Genomic DNA, 20612 nt, shown 5'->3' on the forward strand with positions numbered 1-20612 from the left:
AAAACAAGGCTGCAAACCCTTTTCCCTGTGTGTAGAAAGGAGCAGGTATTCACTTGGAATGGCTGGACAATGTGTCATAGAGACCACAAGTGTTCCATTACTGCCCCGCCCCCGGCTCCCCCCTCAGCCGCGGCCCGGGCCAATCGGAGCGCGCCACAGTCCCCTCCCACGGCTGCAGGGACTTTAAAACTCTTGACTAACTTCGCCTCTGCCTATCCTCTCCGGTCTCCTCAACCCCCCAGCACTGAAAGCAGCTGTTCCCGCTGTCCACGTCTGCCTGCCTGCCGAACCGGTTTCTTTTTTACGTCAGACACTCTCCCTGCGACCGACGCCACTATGTCCAAGAGAGTCCAGACCAGCTACTCCGTGCGGTCGAGCTCGGCTCCGCGGAACTACAGCAGCGCGTCGTACAGCGGCCCGAGCATGGGCGGCTCCCGCCAGAGCTACAGCGCACGGAGCACCTTCGGGGGGGCCAGCCGCGGCATGGGGGGCGGCGGCGGCGGCGGCGGCTTCATCTCCAGCAGCTCTGCCTACGGAGGCATGGGGCTGGGCTCCAGCATGGCAGGTGGCGGAGGCATGGGTATGGGCATGGGTGGCGGTTTCGGTGGAGGCATGGGTATGGGCATGGGGGCCCCCATCACCGCGGTGACGGTGAACAAGAGCCTGCTGGCCCCTCTCAACCTGGCCATTGACCCCAACATCCAGGCGGTCCGCACCCACGAGAAAGAGCAGATCAAGGGCCTCAACAACCGCTTCGCCTCCTTCATCGACAAGGTCAGTCTGGGGCTGTGTGTGTGTGTGTGTGTGTGTGTGTGTGTGTGTCCACGTTCATTCATCGTTGGCGAGGTGCAATGCTTTGCGTGAGCATTGTGTTCATGCAAAAGATAAAAGGTTTGTGTGTGTGTGTGTGTGTATGGTCATAACCCGTCTGTGTGAGTGTGTTCTGTTCTGGGTGTCGGGACTTCTGGTTCTGGTCTGTCGGGGCGGGTGGTGGACACACGTATGCTGGCCACATGGGGTGTTGTTGGCTGACGGAGTCACTTCATCTGGGTGGAGTAATATGATCCGGCTTTTGTCGCATCTCACCACCCGCACATTGTAGTGTGTCGCCGTCTGCCAGGGGGAATTATGTGTCATCTGCAGTTTGCGAGGGTTTATTCGAGATCATCATTGTTATTAATTTGTGAAGAATGCAGCTGAAATAGACGAGCGAGATGGAAGGGTGGGGGTTGGGGGGGGGCAGAAAAGTTCCATTGCAGAGAGAAAGAGAAGGAGAGAGAAAGACAGAGATGGGTGTGTCCGTATAAAACTTGGGAGTTGCTGATTAGGAGTTACCTTGGGACTGCCCCTCCCCTTCAGATGGGGTGTGGCCTTGTCTGACACGCACACATGCACGCGCACACACACACACACACACACACACACACACACACACACACAGTCACACAGACAGAGCACATCTGCGTTGCAGACGGAACACGTTAACAATGCACGAGTGTTGCCAGTAATTCCGCCTTGCATTGTTTTGGGACGTTCAGAGCGGCTTGTCTAAACAGAACAACCCTCACACCAAATTTAGTCAGCGCAGAAGAAGAGCCTGCGCAGAGAGTTTTGCGCTGTTGGCCTGGCCTGTTTGTTGTCACAATGGCGTGTGTGTGTGTGTGTGTGGTGCAGCTCTAGGCTCCGGGTTAATATTTAAAGAGCGAGCCGGTTTCATGTTCACCTGAGGGCCGCTGGATTAGTTACGTAACCCCGCCTCCTGTCTACTCTGTGGCCGGGAAATAAACTCAGAGGGAAAAGCCAGATAAACTGACTCTACTGCCATGGCTCCTGCAGTACTTACTGATAACTTTGATCCTTTGATGACTATCCAAGGAAGCAGGATTAGGAATGACGGAGAGAGTTTTTGGTGTAGGGGGAGGGAGGTACGATTCTAGAACTAACCTGAGAAGTGCAACACAACACCTGGCAGGGTGGTGGTGGTGGTGGTGGTGGTGGTGGTGGTGCAGGAGGGGGCTAATTCACTCATCTGGCACATCTGTTTTCACACACGCTATTATTGCAGTCAGTCAATACATCACCTTCCCTCTTTGACCGCACCCCCTCCCCTCCTCGCCCCACCCAAAACCCCACCCTCCCAGTATCCATCCCTCTCATCTTATCCCTCCTCCCATGGACTCTCAACCCTCCTATCTCTCTACACTGTCCCTGTAAATACCATGATATCAACATTCCTCTTCCAACACTTACTCCTCCACCCTAACCTCCTGCGCACTATCCTCCTCCTCCTCCCTTCCCTCTGCTCCTCCACCCCTCTTATGTCCGTTGGCACATTAGCTCCAGCTGATTTCAATATCTTCTCCCTTTCAACGGCATGCAAATGCCGTCTGGTTTGGCTAACCTCCCTCCACCTCCAGCTCCACCCCTCCATCTCCAACTCCACCGTCTCACCCCCCCCCCTCCCCTCCCCCCTTCCACTGCTACAACACAATACTCTGCTTGTGGAAAACAGGAAACGCTGCTGGGTTCCTCTTGCCACCATCTCTTTTCCAAAGCCTCCTTCCTCTCCACCTTCCACCCACATCGGCCCGGCTCCTGCCAGGATATGCTACGTCACCCCTGCCTCTGGAAAAACCATGACCGGCATGGATACACTAGGCCCAAAGCAACAACACAGCACTTGGCACAACCCACGGCATGCATCGGGAATGCATGATTCACTTTTCAAGCAGGATCGGCAAAGGGAGGTTAATCACGAGCAACCGGCGAGCTGGTTAAACGAGGCCGAGTCCTTCGTCCATCCGCTCGATGATCGCCAGGGTTGATCCATCGGCGGGTCCGGTTTTGTTCCGTCTGGAGCGGCCGCTGCCACGCCTACCGTGAACAATGGCCGTTCGTTCCTTGTTAGCCACGCCGGGTCTAAACGCTCTCTTCCCCCCCCCGTCCAGGTGCGCTTCCTGGAGCAGCAGAACAAGATGCTGGAGACCAAGTGGAACCTGCTGCAGCAGCAGACCACCACGCGCTCCAACATCGACGCCATGTTCGAGGCCTACATCACCAACCTGCGCAGACAGCTCGACGGCCTGGGCAACGACAAGATGAAGCTGGAGGCAGACCTCCACAACATGCAGGGCCTGGTGGAGGACTTCAAGAACAAGTGAGTACCGGTGGAACACCAGAGCACTAGAGGAACTAGTGACCGCTAGTGGAACTAGTGAGTACCAGAGGAACTAGGGACCACTAGAGGAACTAGGGACCACTAGTGGAACTAGTGAGCACTAGACGAACTAGGGACCACCAGACGAAGTAGTGACCACTAGTGGAACTAGGACCCATTAGACGAACTAGTGACCACTAGTGGAACTTGTGAGTACTACTGGCCACACCCTGACTGAATGACTGTGCTACTTAGAGGGGTTCTGAATGGGTTAGGAGAAGATGAGAGGATACACCGCCAGTAACCCTCATCCTTTGTACGTGTGCAGTTTTAGGGAACATTCTTGGTTACTGTTTGTGTTAAGACTTAATAATGGGTTAAAAGATGCACAAACTCCAACACAAAGGCTTCACAGCTCTAATCATAAAAAAGTTTGGGCATTTTTAAGAAACCGGTGTAACCTCCTGGGTGAGGGCTTTAGTGTTTAGGTCTGAAGCAACTTCCTAACAAGGCCGTACCGTCAGACACCAGGGACGACCCACTTTACCGTTGAGAAACGAGGGGGTTCATGAAGTCATCCGAACATTATTCACACGCCACGGGCTACTCCCTACATCTGCTCCTGGTTAGACTACACCTCGAAGGAATCCAGGGAGTTTTCAGCGTTAGCTAGGCTGTCCTACGTTGTGATGAGCAACGGATTTCATTCACTCCTCATGGATCTCAGGCCGCAAGATTCAGATCCTAAGCTGCCACGCACCCAATGATGCAATAAATGCCTTTCTATCCATCTTTATGTGATCCGAGGAATGTTTTCCTGCTATATGCTTTTGCTATCTTACAATGCGCACACACACACACACACACACACACACACACACACACACACACACACACACACACACACACACACTGGGATTATGTTCTCTCTATCTTTCAGGGCACACATGTTAACAATGAAACCGAACCTTTAGTTCTGCTGGACAGATGGGCCAGTAAAACATAAAAAGTAGTAGAGTAGAGTTCTGCTGCCCCCTAGTGGTCCGTTAGGAGAGTGAGTGCTTTCGACTGTATCTGATGGCATCTATTCTGTCTTCCCAGGTACGAGGATGAAATCAACAAGCGCACAGAATGTGAGAACGACTTTGTGCTCATCAAGAAGGTCAGTCGGAGGGAATACATACAGAGTGATCTCTTTTACTTTAGATGTTCCTATTGTGTTAGTTGAAAAGAATACAGTACATCTAACGTTTTCCCTCACTGTGTGTGGTAGGACGTGGATGAGGCCTACATGAACAAGGTTGAGCTGGAGGCCAAGCTTGAGAGTCTGACCGACGAGATCAACTTCCTTAGGCAGATCTATGAAGAGGTACGCCCCCCCCCCCCCCCCACACACACACACCTCCCTGCTCAGGCTGCTCCTGCCTGTTCTGAAACCAGTGTCACCCCGGGTTCACCGACGCCCTGAACCGCCTTACGTGCGTTTTCTTGAATAACGCACGGCAATCGTAATTTAGTTACGAGTTGGCAAAAAAAAAAATCTCCTTGGAATAATAACTAGGACCAGATGAGCCACTTTGGTGCTCTCCGACTCGTATTTTATCCTTCTGTGGTTCTGATACGGAATGTTATCTTCCCAGTCTGAGCGATACGATAACACATCTGATGTGTGTCACTTTCTTTCTGCGCTGGTGACTTTCTCTGGTCACCCCCCCCCCCCCCCCCCCCTCATCTGTTTGACGTCGAGTTGTCTGGTGTCCGGGAGATACCTCCCGGGAGATACCTCCCGGACACCACCCAGGGCCAGGCCATCGGCCAAAAACCTTTCCAAGTCCACGGTGACCCCACTGGCAGCCCACCAGTCTACCCCCCCCCCCATCCCCCCACACTCGGGTCCATCTGACCTCCTGTCTCCCGTCTCCCCCCCCCCCCCCCCCTCCTCCTCTCCTCCCAGGAGCTGCGTGAGCTCCAGAGCCAGATCAAGGACACGTCGGTCATCGTGGAGATGGACAACAGCCGCACCCTGGACATGGACTCCATCGTGGCGGAGGTGCGCGCCCAGTACGAGGACATCGCCAACCGCAGCCGCGCCGAGGCCGAGACCTGGTACAAGTCCAAGGTGAGCCACCAGGGGGCACTGTTATCGTCGTGCTCAGCGGGAGCGCCGTACTTAATGCACAGTGGGTCAGCGACAAACACAAACAGATTCTTCTATTTGTCTCTGCACATTTTTGGGGGAGTTGACAATAAAACTGGCTTGGAACTTTTGAGAAACAACACAATGAGGATGCAACGTATATTTGTTGACGATAGATTGTAAATAAAAAAAGAAATTAAAAGAAATGTTTAATTGAGAAGTAAAATAGTATATTAGTATAGTTATAGTAACCTAGTATAACATAAATAGTCTAATTTCAGACTTTTGTGTGTAATGTTGACCGAATTTATTTCCTGTGGCTAGACTATTCAAGATCGAGGCCCTTAAAGACCATACTCTAGCCTGCCTCCTCACTAAGCTAACCATGTTCAACTCCTGCGGTGTCGCTCACGCTCTTGCCCCCCTCCCCTCCAGTACGAGGAGATGCAGACGTCGGCCACCCGGTACGGAGACGACCTGAGGTCCACCAAGACCGAGATCGCTGACCTCAACCGCATGATCCAGAGGCTGACGGCCGAGATCGACGGAGTCAAGGGACAGGTGAGCGGACGGCCCAAGGATCGGTTAGCGTTCATTCCAGGGATGAGCGGTATTCAGCCCAGGGATGAGTTTAGCGCTCAGACGCGTTTTTCCGTTTGTTTTGGCAACCTGTCGCTTCGTATGGCTGCCTGCGGGTGTTTATGTAGCGGGGGGGAATTGCCCCTGACGTATTTATTCCACTGTAAACATGGTTAGAGCAGCTAACCATTCTCACAGCTTACCATAAACATTGGCCTCTCGTCGCTTCAGTCCTGTTAGTGTTTGAACAAACGGCGAACAAGGGATGACTTAAGATCATTGTGTTGCGTGTCTTTTTGTGTATTGTCAAAATATATAAAGATATGCGATATCGAGGGGAATCCGACGCATAACTTATAAGGCACAACTTTGTGGAATGGTTGTTGCTAGGTAACGCACTGAAGTCGTGCTAGAAAAAAACAATAGTAGGTATGTATTATTTATCTTGGATTGGGCTAGATCCCATGTTGGTGGTGAAACCAACAGAAATATTGTACACAATATACGACGAAAAATCAAAGAAAGATCGTTGAATTTCCTGGACTGCGTTGGATTAAAACAAAGCTTTCGGGCCCGTTCCATCGGGGTCCTAAAAATAAGCGACTTTCCCGAGTCGGCGTTCCTACCATGCCTCAAGTCCAGTAGTAGCACGCCCACCCGACCCTGGCCGTCTCCTAAACGTCGTCCTCCCGTCCCCCCCGTTAGCGTGGAAACCTGGAGGCCCAGATCGCTGAGGCGGAGGAGCGCGGCGAGATGGCCGTACGCGACGCCAAGTCCCGCATCAAGGACCTGGAGGACGCCCTGCAGAGAGCCAAGCAGGACATGGCCCGCCAGATCCGCGAGTACCAGGACCTCATGAACGTCAAGCTGGCGCTGGACATCGAGATCGCCACCTACAGGAAGCTGCTGGAGGGAGAGGAGGACAGGCTGACGCACGGCATCAAGTCCATCAACATCACCCAGCAGAGCTGTAAGTCCCCCGCTGGATCCAATCTGCCGTGTTGAGGGGGGGGGAGGCGTTTGGTGTGTCGGCTTTAAGAGTTGTTTTGGGTTAGTCTTGGTCTTAAACAACCTAAAAATTGGTTAAGAAGATTGGAGAAATGCAACTATTTTAACCATAGAACTAGACTACGGTGAACAGCTCCAATGAAAGATGTTTGGTGCGTCTTTAAGACTCTCTTCTGGTGGAAATCTGTCTTAAAATGGGTGATAAGATTGGATAAATGCTACTATATTGACCGTGTACCTAGGCTACAGTGTATATCTCCCATGAAAGATGTTGAGTGCGTCTTTAAGACTCTTCTGGTTGAAATCTGTCTTAAAACAACCTTTGGTAAATGGGTAAGAAGATTGGAGAAACACAACTAACTAGGGTTTATAGCTCCCGCGAAAGATGTTTGCTTTGTCTTTTGTGGAACTATTTCAATTTTTGTAAGAAGTCTTTAATGGTCTCCTTTCGCCATCCCCTATTCCCTGGTTTAGCAAGCTACGGCGGCGGCTACGATGGCGGCGTGAAGAGTAGCTACCAGAGCGGCTACTCCAGCGGCTACGGTGGTGGCAGCAGCGGCGGCGGTTACGGCAGCGGCGGCGGCTACGGCAGCGGCGGCGGCTACGGCAGCGGCCTGGGCGGCGGCGTTAGCTTCAGCTCCGGCAGCAGCGGCGGCGGCGGCTACGGTAGCGGAAGCTACGGCAGCGGCGGCGGCGGCGGCAGCTTTACCACCCAGACCAAAAAGAACGTGGTGATCAAGATGATCGAGACCAAGGACGGCAAAGTGGTGTCCGAGTCCTCCGAGATCGTCGAGGATTGAGCGGGTTAATGGAAGTCGAGAGGTTGAGCTAGCTCCGTAGTTAGCGCTGTAGAAGGCCCCCGTGATGTTTTCTACCTGTCCCCTAGTAGTTTTTTTAGACTCACAGTCCACTACCCTAACACTCATGTAATACATGTCTGAAGAAAACGCTTGGCAGCCAATGTCCGACAGCAATTTTATAAAGAAGTGTCTAAATGAAGCAATAACAACCCTTTAACCCTACCAAAGATTGGAAAAGGGACCAAAGAATCTGTTGTCCATGTTTTGTACGTATAAAGTTCTGAATGTTTTATTCCTGTTTGTACAAAAAAAAAACTTTCTGAAGTTGTCTCAAGTGGTCAAATAAACCCACCGGTGAATACAGTGACTAATACATTGATATTTTGTGTTTTTAATCCTTCCTATGCAAGTTTGTAGTCCAAACTGGTCACTTTTTAAAAATTTGCCTGCACAAAAATAATTCTAACAAACCGGGGACAAGGCGACGTCGTCAAAGCAATGTGAATGTACTGAAGCCCCGCTAGTGTTTGTGGGTCAAACCGATGTCTTAAGAAATGCCAGCCGCATTGACACCAATGCACGCTGTTCCTCTGTGCGTCCCGTCCAGACCTCACAGCACCATGTGGTCCAGAGGTGGCGGTTTTGCTACCGAAACGAATAAAGAAGGTGTTTACGAAAACAAACCTGCTCATCCGCTGTGTGGTTTATAAGCCAGTTACGCCCCCAAGATAACCGGCTGCATTAATTCATATGGATGGATGGATGGTTGGCTTGATGGGAGGGTGTGTAGCAGGTTGCCTTGGGAATGGAGGGATGGATGAAAGGGATGAATGAATGGGTGTCGGGTTGTTGCATGGGAATGGATGGATGAATATCGGGAGGTATCGTTGAATTTATGGATGATGGATGGAAGAATATATGGCTTTGTGGGTGATTGCATGGATGAAGAAAATAAATGAGTGAGGAAAAAAAACAATTTGTATACTTTCAATAACATGAATTTAAAAATAAAAATCCAATTTAAGAAACTACAGCAGTGGTTAAAAATAAGGGAGCTGTATAAGTAGGTGTGCTTGCCCCTTCTTTATTATCTGAATGGTAGATTTTCACATGTCACATGAGTATATATGACTGATACCCATTGGTCACTCATCTGAGTCTATGGATGTCTGGGTGTACTAGGGAAGAATGGGAATCAGGTTAAAACGGCCAAACAGCATTGAATAATCACTTTCCCTTGGCTTAGCAGGACAATGCAAATACTTGTATGCGTATGTTGATAAAAAAAAATACGAATACACAATTACCTTATTTTAAATCCCTGGGTTAAGCCCAAAATGTGTCTTCAGGTAAATGATCAAATTTGAGCATACTTTTACCACTGTAGCCTCTGTGCCAGCAGGTGGCAGTGTCGTACTGGTAATTTCCTTGAGAGCTCCGTTAGCAGCACTATGTGCTTTCATCAGCAGATGGCGCCTTTGTGGTGCTTCTTGAGTAACGGTTGGCCTCCATCGTAGTAGGCTACCACTAGACCTAACTATTAGCATAGGGGTTATTATAGAGTAGTTTTTACAGAGAGCTAGAGAACGGTGCAACCTCTTGAGAAGACAATATTTATAAATGCACATAACAGTCAGGGTTAGGGTTATGTTAAAAACGGGTTAGAATATGTTAAAACGGAAAAAAATAATACAAAGTCAAAATCTAGTGAACTTTATTGTCAGACCGACCGTGCAACAAGTTACATAGAGGACCAAAATTAAGTTTCCCCATACTCCAAACATGCTATTAATATATTTACCACACAACCTATAACGTATAACATAATAACATATTAGTGCAAAAAGACAAAAACAAATAACCAGAGACAGACAGTTCATACATTATTCAGAATAGAACATTCACAGTGTTGTGAGGCAGTTGTTGATGTTCAAATAAAGGTGCAAAAAGTGCCAAATAACAGCATGGAGATACAGTAACAGTATTATTGTGCATATAGTTATTGTGCATATGAAGAGCAAGTTCATGCATGAGTTGAGGAGTCTGATGGCCTGTGGGGAACAATGGCCTGTGAGTCTGGTAGTCCTTCACCGCATTCTGCGGTATGTAGCGCTAGCCAGACGGTAGGAGGGTGAACAGTTTGTGTGCTGGGTGGAGGGCGGGGTCTTTGATGATGGTGCCGGTGGCTCTCTTGCGGCAGCGGGACGGGTACAGGTCCTGGATGGATGGCTGGGCTGATCTGGTGATGGTCTCTGCTGTCCTACCCCCCCCCTGTGGAGCCTTATGGTCACCGGCAGGGGCCGGCGGGCCGGGCCGGGCCGCTGCCGTACCAGACTGAGAGGCCGCTGATGAGGTCGCTATCAATAGCTGCCCTGTAGAAGGTGGTTAGGGCAGAAGGGGGATGCCAGCTCTCCTCTTGTTCTTACTTGTTCTTAATCAAAGCGATTTAAAGGTACGTGCCCAACCCCATCCCCAACCTGGTTGGGCATGTTCCTGAAGGATACCTACAGGCAGGGGTGGATGTTTGACATAACCAACTGAAAAAATCCCACCCCTCCCTTCTGGCCCCCGTCCACTCCCCAAAACACGTGACGTGACTAGCTAGCTAGCTTTAGAAATAGCCCTGCCTGGCAGACTAGCCTTTGGTCATGCCCAATGAGTGCATAGGCAGAGGGCTTGCAGGTAGCCCGGGTAGGTTGGTAGACCAACATGTAATAGGCCTTCCAATCATTTTATTCGGACTAGGTGAAATTATTGGGCAGGATATTACTGGCCTGCGACCTCCAAAGTACCGGACGTTTTTCTTTGTTTTTTTCTAAATATGTCAAAAGATTCTCTTCAAATTAGTTGCCTACTTTACCTAGGCAGTTCTCAATTCTGCTGCATGAACAAAAAATGAAAACGCATGTACAATCATACATGCAGGGCTGTAGTGGAGGGTAAACGCACGTAAACGCCGTTTACGCACCTCTGGAATTTAGGAAATAGCGTTTACGCACCTCTAAATAGCGTTTACGCACCTCAAAGTTCCCTGTGCCTTGTATTCTGCCGTTGGAATAATCGTAAATAAATTCAGCATCATTTTAAAACACCTAAGACAAGGTTTCATATTGTTGCGCTGTAACGCTGTAATCTGAATCATTTTCATCTGCGCTGTAGGCCTATGCTATTATGGTCTGTGACCCATCAGTGCCTTGCGGCTGCGGCAGCGACACCAATCAGGATCCAGGAAAATATGTAAACAGGAAGTATGTAAACACATGGCCCTGCGCGTTGTGGATTATCATGCCTGCCTACCTGTCATTAATTAGCCATGGATATCAGGCGATTTTTGAAGAGACCTTCGAGTGCTCCCACTCCAACAGATGCCCGAAAAAGGCCTCAAGTACAAAGTAAGACCGAAGATGATCAATTCACATGAGTTGTTTTTGTGATTTATAAATCAATTTTACTTGACGAACTATTAAGTGACTACGAGCATTCAGTTTGGCCAATGCGTAGTCATGCTATCCGTGTACTGCCCACGTCAAAATGAGTGAACGTCAGTCAGAGTTTTACTATCCATATTAAACTCCGGTTTCGGCGTATCAACTTCGCTATAGCTTGGTCGCTATGTTAAAGCCTCAATTTGGAGATGCGAGGTTGGCGGTTGCAGCCGTGGACTCCGCGGCTGAACCGTGGATCGGGCGGATGACGCGACAAAAAACTATATTTTAATTAAATTCGGGCGGTTGGCGGTTAAACCAATAAAAATATAAATATTTATAAATATTTGTATTTTAATATATTATAAATATTTTTATTTTATTATTTATTTTCTTTAAAGTTATTTTCCCAGCCAAACTGGCCTGTTCCCTAGAGGAGCAGTATGGGGAATCCAAGTAGAAACAACTTGCCCAAAGGTTCAGACTTGATGACAGAAAAATTCTTGAAGGCTATAGGGATTTTAAGGATAACTCAAGCATCATTCCAGAAAACCTTGCACCACTCCTGAATATCGACCATCTCATTCCAGTTAGCACTGCTGAGTGTGAGAGGGGGTTCAGCTTAATGAACATCATAGTGTACCCCCTGAGATGCAGTCTGCACTTGGTCACAGTGTCTTCCTTGTTGTTTATTCAACTGAATGGCCCACCACTAAGCCACCACAAAGTTCAATCCAACACGTATGTGAAGTCCTGGCTGGTGAAGCACAGGGGAGCCATGAACTCCAGAACACGCCCCTGCAAGGCAGGACCTGACGTGGAGGACAAGGAGGCCCTCTGGGTACTACTGTGAAAAGCATGCATACTAATACACACACATACACACATGCCATAGATAGATAGTTCTTAATCTACACATACTTTTCTTTACTGTTGAAATTTGAATAACTTGAATAAACTACAAACACATTCATTGACTGTCATTGATTGATTTAATATGACTTTAATTGATAACATAATGGAATATAGCCAGGCTAGCCTTACAGAGTCGCAACACTTTGCGTTGCGTTGCGTTGTGTCGAGGTCGGTCTGATCAAAAAATTCATAGTTTACCCACCTCTAATTTGACCACTACAGCCCTGCATACATGTACATGGCATATGAAAATGAGACGGAATAAGAAATATTCGGGGGCAATTTAAACATATTCTACCTAAAGCGATGAAGAGCAATGTGTGGCAGGAATTTTGCGTTTTAACAAAAACATTGTTCAAAACTGTCTGGTGTGTCCCACACAATATCTTCCAGGATTTTGCTTTCAAAAATATTCATAGTCGGTTCTCAACTAACTAACCTAACTTGGGTAAGGGGAAAAACATTTCGCCGCCTTTAGACAAAAGAACTCTGGTATCATGGCAACGATTATCAACAAACAAGATCAAGATGTGTCGATCATTCAGCGTGTGAGTTTCCCATCATGGATAAGAGCAAGAGCAGTGTTGTTACACTGGGGTGTTATATTTATGGTACTTAGACTTCAGTCAGCCCCAGGACTGTTTGGAAAGGTAAATCACAGATTGCTTTTGAGTACTTCCTCGATCACTCCCGGATGGGGATCAAGCCCAACTCAAAGGTACAAAATTTCACATGAAAAAATTGCTAATTTTCCCCCTTGGCCGCACCCCAAGAGAGCAATCCTAGGAAAAAGGCACAGGTTGAGCTGCAGCATTAGAGCTTTGGGTTTCTGTGTGATGGATCCTAGCAGACCCATCAGACATTAGGGTTTGACTTACTGACATTAAGTCAGTAAGTCTCTCTGGGCATACACACATGAGTATGGATACAGACCTACAAACACTCACCAATGTGCACTAATACCCCATCTTGACAGCCTCTGCCCTAGGGAATTTGGCACCAACCAGTGGTGCTACTGGTCCAACATTTGTACCAGCCCAGTTGAGATTTAAAAATGCTGTCCGATATAGTATATAGCTAGTGTCCGATATCCAGAGGTACTCCGTTCCCTACCAGATTCAATGCTATAGGCCTTAGACAAGTGCTACTATTCCAAACTATTCGTAGAGATAGTGTCGTAAATAATACCCACGGTCTAATACTCTAACAAATTAGGAGAGGTCGAGAAGGGCTAGGGTTGAATGATCAAGGCTTTATTGTCACCGCAGAGAGTAACACCATCACCTGAGTTGGTTTGAAAAGAACTCACGAACAGTCTCGGAGCTCCACTTTATATCCTAATTGTGTGGTCTCCCCCAAGACGTCCTTGGCCAATCACAATGCTCTAAGCTACGTGCCCGCCCCGTTCCCCATTAGCATTTATGTCCCGCCCACGATGTCTAAAATCCATTTCATACAGTAATTCAAGCATTACGTACAGAAGGGTTGCATATCCCACGATTTTTTGAAATTTAAAAAGCATTTTATTTAAACAACACTTATATACCAATTAACTTAATGTAACATTTAATAACAAATAATTTGGAACACTGAACAGATTTGAACAGAAAGAATACTATTAAAGTATAGCTAAATGAATAAAGAAATAACGTGTGGGAGGATGCTTTTTTCAACTGTTTGGTTGGTTTAGTCAAATATCCTTATTAGCACTTCTTATTAGGCTATGTAGCTTAAATAATGACATAATCAGGCCGTATAGAATGCAACATGTTTAATAGCCTAACTTTGCGCGTGTGTCTAGTGAAGAAGCGAACGAGTCCGGTAGAATAAAGTACCCATCCTGTCAATAATCGGTGGCCGCTTCATTCCGACCTATAAGCAGACAAACTGCCAGTCAAATCACACAAAACACTAGAGACAGGATCACACAGGCCCCTCTGGATAAATGTCGTTCATATCGCATATGAGCACTTCGACGGCTGTGGAGAAATGCGATCCTCCGTAGCCACGGAGGATTGCAGTCGCATACTTACGGCATCGATAGGAGGGGGCGCTGTCAGCAGACTATTATTTAGACAAATTATTAGCAAATTTCAATCGGACAATTTGACAGCAGAGTTAGAAAGGGCGTATCGCGCTTCTGCCTTCTCACACCGCGAGACAGGATCGTGGCTTTGAGTATCGCGATTTTCGGTTTGATACGCGTATCGTTACAGCCCTAATATTAAACATTTGTTACATGAAGTTACATGTTATACATTAGTTATATGAAGTGAGGTCTTTCATTAAAATCCATTCATCGCCTTGTTTATTTACCTGATCTTAAATCACCATGACTTACCACATGGGTTTAAGAGATGAGCCCTGTGAAAGCAATATTAATTTAAACAGTAAAATATGCATATGTAATAGTCAACAATGCCACTTTATTTGTCTGTGGCATATACAGTCATAATCCTAAAGCTGTAAGTGTCTGATTTTAACCAGGGTATGGATTAGTTATCTTAACTCTAACTTGGAGCCTGCAGAATATACATTCTGAAACCAGACGAGAAACCATAGGAGGGCGTTTCCTCTCACCGTGACTTGAGCCAGCCGTCTTTGATGGGCCACTAATGTGTAAATTGGGTGGGTGGGGGTATATCTTGTGTAACACATGAATAAGGAACAGTGCTTGCATCCCTCAGATTGCAAGCACTTATTGACCAAGGATATTCACCTTATATTCTTGTATAATTCATGCTTTAAGTTAACCTTACTTATACTTGTATCTAAGTGAACTGAGAGATAGACTGATGTCATTGGCTTCGGAGGGGTGTCTGTCTGATCCCCTGAGCTGTTGAATAACAATGGAACAAGGTCTGGAGCCTGTCCCCCCCCCCCCCCCCCTGCTGGTACATTTTCTTTCCACTAATATATATCAACATTTGGCAAATATCCTTTTAAACCTCCATTATTTTCTACTACAATAGAACTAGGCTAAAACAATAGGCTAAAAAAAACATTGTTTTTCTAATAATTTCCTTCTAAATCATTAACATTAGTATTCATATCAGATGTAGTGAGTGCAGTGTTTAAATCAATCCGTTGTATTTTATATTTTATATATTTATCTTTATATTAGAACAAGAGTGCAACCGAATGAGTGGGCTACCATAAACTTTGTTTGTGGCAGGCAGCTAAAGGCTATTTGGCAGAATCGATACAAGGATGCAATTTTGACGTATTTTGAAGTATATTGTTAAGGGAGATTCAATTTAATGTCTTTCATTTAATACTCATCATTCGGTACTCTTTTCAAAAATTATATTATTATTTTCCTTATGAATCCCTGCCAACAGTAATTTGTTATACTATTTATATATGCTAATGCTATGCTATTACTTTTCTGTTACACACCACAAAATTTGTAATTGTGTGCTTTCTCCTGAAAATGTATACTCTTGATGTGCGTCTCTCATTCTGAGTGCTGGTAAGCGCAGCTAAGGCTTCAAATAAGCAACGAAAATGTATCACCAAGAGTACCGCTAATGTACAAGTAATGGTTTTTGGTGTTAGTAACTGTGAAATTATTACTGAAATGCTATTAATACTTCTCTGCACTGTGAACTGTTATATAATTACTGTCACGCTGATAACAAAATTGGAGTGAAACCAGGATAAACGGGAAAGCAGGTTTGAGGAAGAATTACCCTTTAAATCTGTCACCATTTCAGCCTTCAGCTTTTTAGAATTCCAGTAACAATACAATACAATATGCAAATTAATTAATTGTATATATTTTTTATTTGCACGGTGAAGCAATGCTACAATTATGCTCCACCCTGGACACTGGCAAGCATGCAGGAGTGTGTGTGTGTGTGTGTGTGTGTGTGTGTGTGTGTGTGTGTGTGTGTGTGTGTGTGTGTGTGTGTGTGTGTGTGTGTGTGTGTGTGTGTGTGTGTGTGTGTGTGTGTGTGTGTGTGTGTGTGTGTGTGCACATTGGTGAGTGTGTGATGATCATCTCATGTTTACGCCCAGAGAGACTTACTGTGTCTAGGAAGCCTGTCCAGCCCTTCCTTGCACCTCAAACCCTAATGGCTAGGGCCCCCTGTCTGCTAGGATCTGTCACACAGAAACCCAAAGCTCCAGTGCTGCAGGGCAACCGGTGCCCTTTTCCTAGGATTGCTCTCTTGGGGGTGCGGCCAAGGGGGAAATATGAGCGGTAATTGTCCCATACAAAATCTTCTACCTTTGAGTTGAGCAGCTCATCGAGTTAAGACATGCATCTGTGTGTATCTGAAGCATAATTACTGTCTGATAAAGGTCTTCGCCCAGTTTATATTTGCCCTTTAGTGGGTGAATGGTTAAAGGGTGTTTCCTGCTGCTGCTCGAAATGGAAGAAAAAAAACTGGTCATAACTGGGGTAACCTTCAACAAAGAGAATGGAATGTTCAGGAGATCCTTCTTCTCCAAGGACGGCTTTGGGCGCACCAGGGGCTGAAAACAATAATTACAATCTAGGTGATAAGCAAAAACAAATATCGTTGTTTTATAGGAACAGAACCTGGTTTGATCGTCCATGTTACTCTGGTCCTTTAACATGTAATATTAATAATATGTCATTTTGAGCGATTGAGAGATAGGGAGGGAGGCGGGTAGGCGATGAAGAAATAAGGGGGGAGGGAGAGAGAGAGAGAGAGAGAGACAGAGAGAGATAGAGAGGGGGTAGGGGGATGAATTAATGGGAGAGAGAGAGAGTGAGTTGTTTAATTATTATATTATTATTGTCTACACTGCAATGTAAATCATTATTTCCCATGCCAATTAAGCTTTTTTGAATAAAATTTAATTGAGTAGGAGAGATTTTTTTTTAAATATATTTGCCATAGGGGGAGTTAATAGTTAAGGTGTGTTTCTGGCTTGTGCTCTCAATGGCAAACATAAACTCAGTAGGGTGATAAGAGATGAAACCTTTAACATCAAACATCGAATGAAGAGAACATCCCTCGTTCGCATGGAGCGCACATGAAATATCAGCAAAACAGAAATGATTGTGTTGGCTGTTGACTTTGTTAGACTGTGTTAATAAAGGCGAGGAGCCAAAATAAAAAAGCGCCTCTGTAAGGCTCACCCTGGGGTTAAACCCAAGATGTAAATTTGAGTAATTATGTATATCACAGTCTGTGGGTTTCGTTTTCGGAGCTGTGCTTTTATTAACCAAATAGCTTCCGAGCAAATCTGGATACTTTGACTTTTAGGATGTGGGAATTGTTTTCACACTGGGTTGGTTCTTAATGTCGTTGCAACGGCAAGAAGACTTAACCTTAACATCCGAGCAAAACTGGATTACTTTGACTTTTAGGATCTGAGAATTGTTTTCACACTGTTTTGTCGCTGCTGACGTTGCAACGGCAAAAATACTTAACCTTCTCCCTAAACGTGGATGACATATCCCTCTTCCTCTGCGGTATGTAATTTGCCCTACGTACAATAGTGACTAAATGTTACGGGACTGTGACCGGCAGGAATGGACTAGGTGCTGCGGTGAGGGGAGGAAGCGCGGTGTTAGCACTCCCTCAATGCGCTCATTGTTTCAAATGTCATTCTGAGGAGCCCCGCCTCAAACGCACAGCGCTACTTCAGCCCGGCCCTTTGCACTGTTGCTCTGAGCCTGGGAGGGGCCGTTGCCATGACCCTGAGCGTAAGAGAAGGCAAGCTCAGGCAGGACACCAGTATATCAAACCCCCCTCGCCTGAAACTCTGCAGATGTGTTTATCACAAAGAAATGTAATTGGCTGCAGACTTTTTGTTGGGCCTCGTATCTTGTCGGAGCCTGTTCTTGACGCACAGAGTTATTGCCCTCTTGGGGGTTTAGTTTCTGCCACTTTGAAGGTCGAATAGCTTTGCTGCAATTTGACATCTGACTTTTGACACACAAACTCACACACAAATACACAAACATTTTGTGTGTATGCATGTACTTGTGTTCATGGTTTGTGTGTGTGCACGTGCGCATGCATCTGTGTAAGTGTGTGTGTGTGTCCGTGCGTGTCTGTGCATGTGTACGTGGGTGTGCGGCTGAGTGTAGACAGGGTGCGGTTTGATGAAGCTAAAATAGCAGTCCGCAGTAGAATTAAACCTGTACTTTGATTGCATGAACACGGCACTCTTAGGATCCTTGACCCTAGACTCCTTGACATATTCATTGTCTTTTCAACATTCCTCGATCCGATGCGCTCTGGTTTCAGGAATCTAAGTCGACCTTTGACCTCTCGCTATCCATGTGTTCAAACATGACATTGTGCTAAAATGCGACTCATGCGCTAGGATGCAATTGAGGTTCGCTAAGGCGCAGGTATATTGCAAATAACATGTGGTAAAAATGCTGGGGATATTCGCCTACATGAAAAACAGGGCGTCTGTTTGGCACAGAAGTCCAATAACGACGTTATGTCATAGGCAGCCATCTGCCAATCTCCATTCACCGAGCTGATTTTTCTTGAAAGATAAAACAAGATCATCACACTTTATTAATCCCAGAGGGGGAATTCAGGTGTCATCTCGAGCGAAGCCTCCTCCATCGCCACTCCCCTCTCCTCCGAGTGGTTCGACCCCGCCAGGGCCTCCCCTGCCTGGGACCGGCCTAGGGCTGCAGGGAATAGTCCATTATTAGAGATTCATCCATCGTTTCAAGTCATTTCTCTTTTGTCGATTCCAAACATTTTGCTGCGTACAGCTTAAGAAATGTTCAAATCTGCTTCATGGTCATTGTAAAATGGATGCTTTCAATTTTCTTGGTTGCTTGTCAGATGAGGCAGGCTCATTTACGGTAATCGCTCTGCAGAGGTGTGATGTGCATGGAGCCCTGTTGATGATCAGCATTTACTATCATTTAAAGCCTAGTAAAGACTATACAATTAATCGATTAATCAGAAAGGATACAGATTAATTATGGAATTAATCATTGGTGGAAGCCCTACACTGATCCCCAACCCTCCTCCAGGCTCTGTTCCTCCTCTGTCAGAGTGAAAGAATTATGAGGAAGAGATAACTCTTATGTAATGAGGTTCTGCAGGCATGTCACCATTATGTCACTCACTTGTCTCAGCCTATAGGCCCTAAAAACTTTAGCTTGACTACGTTTTCCCCACGTCTTGTGGCTCAATGGATGTTGGTCAGTTCGATGTTTGTGAAAGTCACAACAATGTCTTATGTCTTAACCAAAATGTTTCTGTGTGCGCACGCCTAATCCTCTCTACAGCCATAGCACAACAAAGTCATCTTACCGAGAGAGAGAGAGAGAGAGAGAGAGAGAGAGAGAGAGAGAGAGAGAGAGAGAGAGAGAGAGAGAGAGAGAGAGAGAGAGAGAGAGAGAGAGAGAGAGAGAGAGAGAGAGAGAGAGAGAGAGAGAGAGAGAGAGAGAGAGAGAGAGAGAGAGAGAGAGAGAGAGAGATCGTGACCGGCTTTGGCAATGAGCGAGATAATTAGGGAGGGAGAGAGAGGTTAGGAGAGAGAATGAATGAGAATGAAGGTGTGTCTCCCTGGGGCAGGTAGCATATTTTACTGACATGCTGCATCGAGGTGAGGCTGAGAAAGTGAGAGTGAACATAAATGGTAGCTACATAAATGACATAAATAACATAAATGGTCAAAGGTGACCTTGGGGGACTTGAAAGGCGCTTCTAAATTAAATGTATTATTATTACTATTATTATTATTATTATTACGATAAATCATTGTCCTTTAACGGGTAAGACCTCGAAGAGGGAGAGCTGACATTCAGCAGGAAGCCTGTACTGGGACCAGTCAGTGCTACCAGCCAGCCCCAACCTTTGGTGATGATTGAGTAATCGGACCTTTGTTTGGGGCCAAACCAGTTGCTCTGTAAGCGTCTTTGATGTAGCGCAAATATGATCGCTGTTGTTTAAGGTTTTGTGTGTTTTGATGAAAGATGAAAATGAGGTGGTGAACATGAATGAATGAACATCCCAGTCTCAATACATTACATAGAACACTTGTAGACACATCGTTTTCGGACCTGCCATTAAGACTGACAAAGAGAATGTCTGAAAGTGTTTTTTTGACACTTAAAAACACTTGCCTTACGGTGTAAGGCTTATTCAACATGCTAAAGCAAAAAAAATGTTATCATGTGTCATGCTAATGTTCCAATGCTGCATCATGCAACTTGCTAAAGATAGATGCTCGATGTTGCAACATGCTACAGGTCAAATAAAAAAAAAAACACAACCTTTGTGCAAAACTATAACACAAAGTGCTCACCAAGAGCCCCCACATGAATGCTTAATGAAGCGACAATCTTCACGTCAGGGGTATGGATGCTTAGGGCGTGAGAAGAAACCTGTTCATAAATAACTCATGAAGGTATTTATATCGGATTGGCATGTGTGTGTGTGTGTAAGCTTAACTGAACTATTGTACTGTACAAATGGAGGTTGTGCATCAAAATAAACTGCTGCACCTTCAAATGCAAATTTCCTCAGACATAATTTAGAAGCCCAATTCGTGATGTGGTTAACGTGCAGTGAGAGAATAGTTACCTGATCCGGTGATAAGACTGAGCTGAGGGTAAGTGGGCCTTAACAAGC

General features: G+C 46.2%; 1 protein-coding gene across 1 annotated transcript; it reads left to right on the forward strand.

Annotated features, from left to right (window-relative positions):
- Nucleotides 1-201: 201 nt before the first annotated feature.
- LOC115540062 (intermediate filament protein ON3) lies at nucleotides 202-8364 on the forward strand. Its single transcript, XM_030351042.1, has 8 exons — nucleotides 202-774; nucleotides 2949-3157; nucleotides 4259-4319; nucleotides 4431-4526; nucleotides 5112-5276; nucleotides 5730-5855; nucleotides 6579-6843; nucleotides 7356-8364. Exons 1-8 carry the CDS (start codon nucleotides 337-339, stop codon nucleotides 7679-7681), a joined length of 1686 nt encoding a protein of 561 aa, XP_030206902.1. The 5' UTR covers nucleotides 202-336; the 3' UTR covers nucleotides 7682-8364.
- Nucleotides 8365-20612: the final 12248 nt, after the last annotated feature.

Source organism: Gadus morhua, chromosome 1 (genome assembly GCF_902167405.1).
Source record: "Gadus morhua chromosome 1, gadMor3.0, whole genome shotgun sequence".
NCBI lineage: Eukaryota > Metazoa > Chordata > Actinopteri > Gadiformes > Gadidae > Gadus > Gadus morhua.